Source organism: Castanea sativa, chromosome 1 (assembly GCF_040712315.1).
Source record: "Castanea sativa cultivar Marrone di Chiusa Pesio chromosome 1, ASM4071231v1".
Taxonomy (NCBI): domain Eukaryota; kingdom Viridiplantae; phylum Streptophyta; class Magnoliopsida; order Fagales; family Fagaceae; genus Castanea; species Castanea sativa.
Window position 1 is genome coordinate 16,291,282 of NC_134013.1, and position 8,493 is coordinate 16,299,774.

The following is an 8,493-nucleotide window of genomic DNA, read 5'->3' on the forward strand; positions in this document are numbered from 1 at the left end:
TAATAATAATAATTATTATTATTATTAATAATAAGTATATGTATGTAAAATTCTTTTGTAGTAGAGTGACCAAGATGGTGCCAGTTTTCATCTTGTAATTATTGTGCTGTTTAATAAAAATCTTCTTCTCCTAATCAAAAAGGTAAAGATGTTGGCATGTGGATGAGATAGTGACGACATCATTCGTCAGAATGCCTCGGGTTCCTCCAATTCCCAAAATCAGGAAACAAACACAAAACCGTTTTATAACTAGTAGGATTAGTTTATCTTATCACCATTAAATTCAGCACTAATTTAATTTTTTTGCTTTGGACAGATCCAAACGAATATAGCATGAGCTGGCGTTATAGCCCCTTGGATTTTACAAAAACAACTGAGTAGCTAAAACAAAATTAGCAAAAATTTTAAACTAGATATAGTATTACTGTACCATTTAAACTTATCAAAATATAAAAAAAGAAAAAAAAAGAAAGAAAAAAAAAAAAAAGGCAAGCGTGAGCGAGGTATTTGAGTTCAAATCAAAGAGCCACATTTCAGAGAAGGAACGAAAGAAACTCTCTCTCGCCAGCTGTTTCTTCTTCGACTCGAGACTCTCTCTCTCTTTCTCTCACTAAAACTCCATTCTCAATTTTCGGTTTCTCATTGCTGCAGCATCGAGCCCTAAGATCCAGGCCTCCAATTCTCCACATTGGCGTGTTTGATTCGCTGATCTCGCTATCGATCCGTTGATTTCTGCACCGGCATTTCCTCCGCCGTTGGATCTGAATCTTCTGCTTCGGTTTTTCCCGTAAGTTTTTTTTATTTATCTCATTGATCTTCAATTCTTATATAATCTCTGTTTTTTTTTTTTGTGAATTTGGTTAGTGAAATTGAGATAGAATATCTGTTGGCCATTGTTGATTTGATTTAATTAATTTTGAACTTATTACTGTTAATTAGATAGGAGTCACAATTAGCGGTTAAAGTAGTGTGTGATCGGATCAATGACGGCGGAGATGGATGTACACGGCGAGGTCACGTTGTCTGAGGTTGAGGAAAAGCATAGCTATCAGGATCTTCACAAAGACAATAGTGGGGTCATTATTAATGGGAATGGGAATGGGAATGGGAACGAGAAGAATTGGAATAAGGAAGATGCAGACGGCTCCTACGTGTTCGTAACCGGAGGCGACGCGGTTTCGGACGATCACGTTGAGCCGTCGGATCTTGGCGGTGAGGTCATTGTCGAGAATGTCGGTTTGGAGAATAGGGAGACTGGGGGCGGTGGAGTTGATTATGGTGGTGGTGTTTTGGAGGAGGATTCCAAATGTGAATCTAAGGTTGAGAATGTGACGGAGGATATTGGGGAATCCGAGCCACGTGGCGAGGCTGAGGCGGAGGCGGTGGCAGTGGAGATTAATGAGAGAATTGAGGTAAAGGTTGAGGAGTCTTCTGAGGAAGTAAGAGGGGCTGAGACAGAGGCAAAGGCGGAGATTGATGAGAGAATTGAGGTAAAGGTTGAGGAGTCTTCTGAGGAAGTAAGAGGGGCTGAGACAGACGCGAAGGCGGAGATTGATGAGAGAATGGAGGTAAAGGTTGAGGAGTCTTCTGAGGATGTAAGGGAGATTGATGAGAGAATTGAGGTAAAGGTTGAGGAGTCTTCTGAGGATTCTCAAGTCATGGTTTCCATTTCGGAGGCTGCTGATTGTGAATGTGAATCCACGCAGGTTGATGATGGGAAGGCAGTGGATGGGGAGGATAATAATTTAGAGTCGACTGGTGAAGTTGAAATAATTGAAGAATCTCAGGTTTCAGTTAATAATTCTGCTGAATCTGAGCTGGCGATTGAGCTTGATGATGGAGTGAAGAATGTTGAGGAGGAAAGAGAGTATGATTTGGTGACAGATGGTAAAGAAAATGAAAAATCTAAGAATATGGTGAGTTTGAATGGTCAAACTGATTTGGATCCAGAGAAAGAAAGACCAGAATTGACCGATGAAGTTCCTGTAGAAGGTGCACTAGAGGGTCCTGGGGTAGAGTTGGAGCAGAAGCAGAGAACTGTTGTGACTGATACAGAATTAGAAACAGAGATTGGTAATGTTCCTGTCCCTGTTGATAATGGGGACGGTTTGCCTGCCAATCATACTGCAGATGAACCTTCAGAAACTGTTGATGCTGAACAAAATGGGTCTTCTGAAAATTGCGAAATCTTGTCCTCCCCGATTGTTTGTGGGGATGATGATGTTAAGGAGATTCCTGTTGAAGCAGACACGGAGGAACATGAAGTGGATTCAGAGCAAAATTCAGAAAAAGCTTCATGTCAAGTAGCCAATAAGCCGTTAGAACCAGAAGTTGTCAATAGCCCTGTCCCTGATGAAAGCGGAGATTGCTTGGCCATTGAGCATGATCAAGATAGCATTTCAGAGAACTTAGTTAATAATGATATGGTTGGTGCTACCCAAAACACACCAGAACAAAATGGGTCTTCTAAAGAAGTGGAATGCTTGCCCTCCCCTGTTGTGTTTGGGAAGGTCCCTGTTGAAAATGGTGAAAGCTTCCCTACTGCTCCTGATAATGATACAGCGGTAGAAGTGGATGCTGAGAATGAGGCTTCTCCAATCACTGAAAACATTCCAACTTGTGTTGCTGAAGATGATATGCCAGAGGCTGAAATTGGAAACTTAGATGCAAACAGAAGCATAAGCCCTGATGATACCAAGTTAGAAATCAACACTGAGACTAGCCCTGATGAAATTATTAAAGCTGAGAATGGCCCTGATTCTTGTTCAGCTGATGATACAAAGTTAGAAATCGACACCGAGACTAGCCCTGATGAAACTGTTAAAGCAGAGAATGGCCCTGATTCTTGTCCAGCTGATGATACAAAATCAGAAATCAAGGCGGAGACTAGCACCGATGAAACTATTAAAGCTGAGAATGGCCCTGATTCTTGTCCAGATGATGATACAAAGTTAGAAATCAACACTGAGGTTAGCCCTGATGAAACTATTAAAGCTGAGAATGGCCCTGATGCTTGTCCAGCTGATGATACAAAATCAGAAATCAAGGTTGAGACTAGCACTGATGAAAGTGAAACTATTAAAGCTGAGAATGGCCCTGATTCTTGTCCAGCTGATGATACAAAGTTAGATATCAACACCGAGACTAGTCCTGATGAAACTATTAAAGCTGAGAATGGCCCTGATTATAGCATTTTAAGTTCCCATGATAATAATGTAAGGTCTGAAACTGGCACTGGTTCTGTTGCCATTGATTCTGAAGAAAAAATATCTGACCAACCAAGTGATGACATGAAGATAGAATCTGGAGTTTCAGAAATGGTCGTTGCTTGTGCTGATGACCAGCATCATCCAATTTCTGCTACCGTTGTGGAATCCAATATAAATGGTTTGGTTGAAAATGAAAGTGGCTTGTCTACTAGTCTAGGTGCTGACGAGAAATCAGAGTCTGAAGTTGAAAATACATCCACGCTAAGTAACAGGGATATGCCTTGTGATGATGGCCTTGAATCTGAGTCCAAGTTTCTGGATGGCTCAGCTACTGTCAGTGAAACTGCACTAAACTGTGAGCCAGATGTTGTACATGTTGAAGATGGAGATGATCGGTTGACTAGTGCAGATAGTGGTGACAAACCAGCAATTCAAGGAGCTGAGGGTATGGCTGGGATTCATGGTGATGAAACCTCAATAACTTCACCAGAAGGTTCCACTGTTGATGCCTTGGAAGGACAGAATACTGAGGTGGTCAAAAGGCCATTCTATTATTTAATCAGGGTCCCTAGATATGATGATGAAAATTTAAAAGAACAGGTCAAACATGCTCAGATACAAGTTGAAGAGAAGACTCGAAGTCGGGATGCTATTCGAGCTGCAATCCAAATGAAAAGGGTAAGGAATGTTATTGCTTCACAATATTTATGAGAGTAAGATTTTTGTTTCTGTTATATGATTGTTGCAATGCTGCTATGATTAGGTCACTTGGAAGGAGTACGGTGAAAATTTTGATGCTGCCATGGCAGAGGAGAGAACTGCGCGAGAGTTGCTTAGGTCCAAACGCCAGGAGATGGATTCTGTTCAGTCTATGATTAACAAAGTAAAGAATGCAATCTCTGTTGAGGATATTGGTGGCAGGGTATGCATTCAGTTATCTTTTTCCACAAATAGCTGAATGGGGAATTTGTCTGATCCATTTGAGTTGGTTTCATTTTATGCAACTATGCTTATCCTTTTCAATTTATGGCTGGTAAGCAGATACGAAACATGGAACATGCAATGCAACATGAAACCCTAGATCTGAAGGAAGAAAAGAAGTATCTTCATGAAATGAGGCAATTGAAACAACTTCGTGAACAGCTCTCATCTAATATGGGTAGGCAGGACGATGTTCAGCAGGCTTTAGATCAGAAAGACCAAATTGAAGAACGCATGAAGGTACTGTTTTCTGGTTGTTATCATTATCTTTTAATATCTATGCAACTAGCAGGTGACATGAGCTATGCACATTTTAAATTTTCTATACTTATCTTTTTGTTCGTTATTCATAAGCAAGTTCTGTAATTATCAATTAGGTAACTTCTTTCATAGTGATTGGCATTCGATAGCTTATCTGATTTATCAGCATTTACAGGTTCTGAGGAAGGAACTGGATGTACTCAGAGAAAATGTTCTAAAAGCTGAAGCTGTCACTAAAGCTGCAAAAAAGAAATTCAATGATGAAAGTGATAAGATTAGTGAATTACAAGCTCAGTTTAAAGCTGCAGATGACATTCGTCAAGAAGCATACGCACATTTACAGAGCATGAAGAAACAAGCGTATGAGAAGGTGTGTTGTTTTGATATTTGTGTAGGATTACTGCTATTTGATGGCCAAGTAATAAATGCAATCTTCCTATATGAAGTTTCCTTTAGGGTATATCTAGCTGGATTTTGACGACATATAAAGTATTTCTATTTGGTACCAAAGATATCAGACCACAGAGTAGAAAGTTCTGCAAATGCATGGCAGAATCCATGCTGCATTAAAATCCACAAGTGAACATCCAATGATTTTAGCTGTAGAAACATTTGATGTATTATAATTTGTTGGAACTTTTACTGCCTCATTGAAGAAGATTGCTGCAATACTATTAATTAAATTTGACTTAATCTAAAAGAAATCTTCAATTAGTTTTAATTATCAGTTGATTGCCAAGAACCTTGTGGTTTAGTGGTACTGCTTTGACTGCCCCATGGGCCATGGGGGAGAACCTGGGTTTGAATTTCCCTTCCCCCTCTTATTGTAAGGAATAAAAAACAGTTGATTGGTATAATATATCTTATTGGTTGTTATGATTATGCTCTGTCTCACTCTTTTTCACACACACGCGCACAGTTAAGGTTCTCAAGCAAGTGCTCAAAGGTGAAAACTTTCATTTGTTTTAGGGTTGTCCTTTCTGCACCTTTTTAATGAATTTCAGTTATTTATCAAATAAATAGAAAATAAAATAAAACTATGGTAGGATGGTATACATTAAATGTTGTTAATAATTATTAGATTGATAGAACAGAATATTGTAATGGATTTACTTGTAGGAACTCCAAATTGTGCAGACTGCAGTTTTTGACTAGAAGAACAGATAGGAAATTTTTTTTACAATCAAAGTCATTAAGATTCAATAATTATGTAACAAGATGATGCATGAAGTGTTTTTCACCTAAAATATGTTGCACTGGTAATGTGTCAATGTAGTTGTTGTTTATAGTCCTGAAGAGGTGTGGATGCTACTTTGTTTTCCTTTTATTCGCACTTTAGAGTAATGTTTATCCCATTATGTGCCAACTGTGCTGGTTGATTTAAGTAGCAAAACTAATCAATAGTTTGCACCACTTTGTTTGTGTAGTTTTCTATTTATTTATTATTTTTTTGTGTTATTTTGTTCTCTCTTTTTTTTAATTAATTTTAAAAAATAAATATTAGTAAAACCAATTGTAATAAACTTAGTGTGTTTTAACCACTGGGAGGGATCTATCTAATGTTAATAAAAAAAGAGAGAGCATTATTATCTTTTAGCACTCAACCAATTTTGCAGATTCAATTGTTCAAAAAATAATTTGTGCAAATTTCAGGAACTGAGAGATTGACCTTATAGTTATTCCTTAAATCTGCAGAACAAGTACTTCTATAGTTACAGGGATGATAATAATTTAGCTGCTAACTTAGTGACAAAGGGAGAAAAGGAGGAATTGCAACGACTATGTGTTAACCAGGTGAGGTCATATAGTCCTTTTGTTGCTCTTATCTAGCAAAAATGCTTTAGTTTAACACTTACAGATCAACTTTATAGGTGGAGAAAATTATGGAACTATGGAACAAAAACGATGAGTTCCGTAAACAATACATCAGGTGCAACACTAGGAGTACATTGAGGAGACTGAGGACTCTGGATGGCCGTTCACTCGGTCCAAACGAGGAGCCACCTCTAATTCCCACCGTATCTTATGAAAGGGCAACCAAGGATAACTCAAGGGTGACCAAGGATAACTCCGTGTCCCTGCTGTCAGCTGTGGAACAAGAAAAACCTGTTGAACAAGAAAAACAGGTTGTACAAGTGGAAAGTGAAAAAGTGAAGGAGAAATCCATCGAGAAAACTATTGAACAAAAGAATCAGACAACTAAATCTAAAAAGCCTGTGAAACCTGATCTTTTGGGGAATGGCTTAGCAACTGTTTCTGGCAGAGATGAAATTGAAGAGGCAAGAGAAGAAGAGAGTAAGCTAACAAAGGAGGAAGAGGAGTTGGCCAGAAAGGTGGAGGAATTGAGAAGGGAAGAGGAAGCAGCCAAGTTGAAGGAGCAACGTAAGTTGGAGGAGAAGAACAAGGCAAAGGAGGCCTTGGAGAGGAAAAAGCGAAATGCGGAAAAGGCCCAAGCCAGGGCTATGTTAAGAGCACAGAAGGAAGCTGAACAGAAAGAGAAGGTAAATTCTACTGACGTTCCCAATTCCATGACTTTAATTGGCATTTTAGCATGCTGGAACTGTATGTGCATTATGCATATGCCTCTCTTAGGGCTGCATCCTTTTTTGTGCTCTTTCAATAAAATACTTTTTCATTAAAAAAAAGGGTGTTGTGCCTCTCTTCTTTGCCTTTCTGTATCACTCACCATTGCATGTGGTTTATGCAGGAAAGGGAGAAAAAAGCAAGGAAGAAGGAAAAAAAGAAGGCATCTGGGGAAGAGGCTACTGATGGTGCCGATGAACTAGAAATTGCTCAAAGCTTAGAAACTCCAACTGAAACTACCAAGGAGTCTGAAACTAGAGAAAAGCCCATGACAGTAACAAAGAGGTCTCAAAAACCCTCGCAATTTACTAAGCCAGCCAAGGCAAAATCTATTCCTCCACCTCTTCGCAACCGCGGTAAGAGGAGGATGCAGACATGGATGTGGGTCCTTGTTGCTGCTATGGTTGTTTTTGCCTTGTTTTTGGTGGGGAACAGCAGCTTCTCGTTTAATTTTGGTCTTCAAAGGTTTGGTTTTTGAATACGTATCAATACATCTTATTATTAACTAGGTATCCTATAGAGATTTGGTGAGATATTCCCGTAGATATATAAGCAATTCTTTTTGTTCTTCCCAGGAGTTGTTTTCCTCTAGTTCTGTTTAGTTACTATAAGTGGTTTTTTTCCTACACACACCCCATTATAGATTTGATTTCTTATTAATTTTGCTTATATGAAGAACAGAAACTTTTCAAAGTGTTGCTTCCACTAGTATAATAATAAAGATGGTGATTTAGCATTGTTTGCATCTCTCTCTCTCTCTCTCTCTCTCATATTGCAATTGTAAATGCAGTCTTTTTGAGAGCGCTGCAGGAGTAAGATGTGATTGCTAATCTATTGTGGTAGAATATTCGAAATGATAGATTCGCTGCCAACCTTCTGGGGGTTGCCCTTGGCCCACACTATAAAAGCAAAAAATGAAAAATCTGAACCATTTTCTTGGATAAAAAATGGAATCACTTTATCATCACTCAAATGTGCAGGGCAATTTCGTTTGCCTTTGCTTTTTTATTCATTTTTCCTTTTTCACGGGGAAGTTTTTGGCTAAAACCTAGTTTAATATATATAAAGTTTAGATTCCAAATTTGCAATTAGTATAGCACCTTGTTGGATAAGGGATCTAGATTACACCAAAAATCAACTGGTGTATTGGCCCCAATAGTGTGAAGGAAGTGAATAAATGCACTCTGTTAAATAAAATTCTCTTGAACAATTTGGAATGTGCAAGAAAATTTTTGGTCTCTTTCTATCTTTCATAAGGGGATTGGGCCTTCAAATGACATATTGAGGCAAATGACTATGACAATAATTTTATTCAATCATAATCCCTCTGGTTAACTATCGTTTAATTTTTTTTTTAATTTTATTTTATAAAAAAATCCCTCTTGTTAATACAAAAGATGCTTACAAGGATAGGAATCCAACAATATATTGATAACTATACATACTTTATAAGATACAA

The 8,493-nt window shown here is 38.3% G+C and overlaps 1 protein-coding gene across 2 annotated transcripts; it reads left to right on the plus strand.

Annotated features, from left to right (window-relative positions):
- The first annotated feature begins 509 nt into the window (after positions 1 to 509).
- Positions 510 to 7,779, plus strand: LOC142621698 (uncharacterized). 2 transcript variants are annotated; one of them, XM_075795037.1, is made up of 8 exons: positions 510 to 787; positions 940 to 3,887; positions 3,973 to 4,131; positions 4,251 to 4,430; positions 4,627 to 4,821; positions 6,147 to 6,245; positions 6,323 to 6,952; positions 7,159 to 7,779. In XM_075795037.1, the coding sequence occupies exons 2-8, from the start codon at positions 984 to 986 to the stop codon at positions 7,510 to 7,512; spliced, it is 4,521 nt and encodes a 1,506-aa protein (XP_075651152.1). In that variant the 5' UTR covers positions 510 to 787; positions 940 to 983; the 3' UTR covers positions 7,513 to 7,779. The 2 variants fall into 2 exon arrangements, with proteins under 2 accessions (XP_075651152.1, XP_075651153.1); XM_075795038.1 differs by having other exon boundaries at positions 536 to 787; positions 944 to 3,887.
- Positions 7,780 to 8,493: the final 714 nt, after the last annotated feature.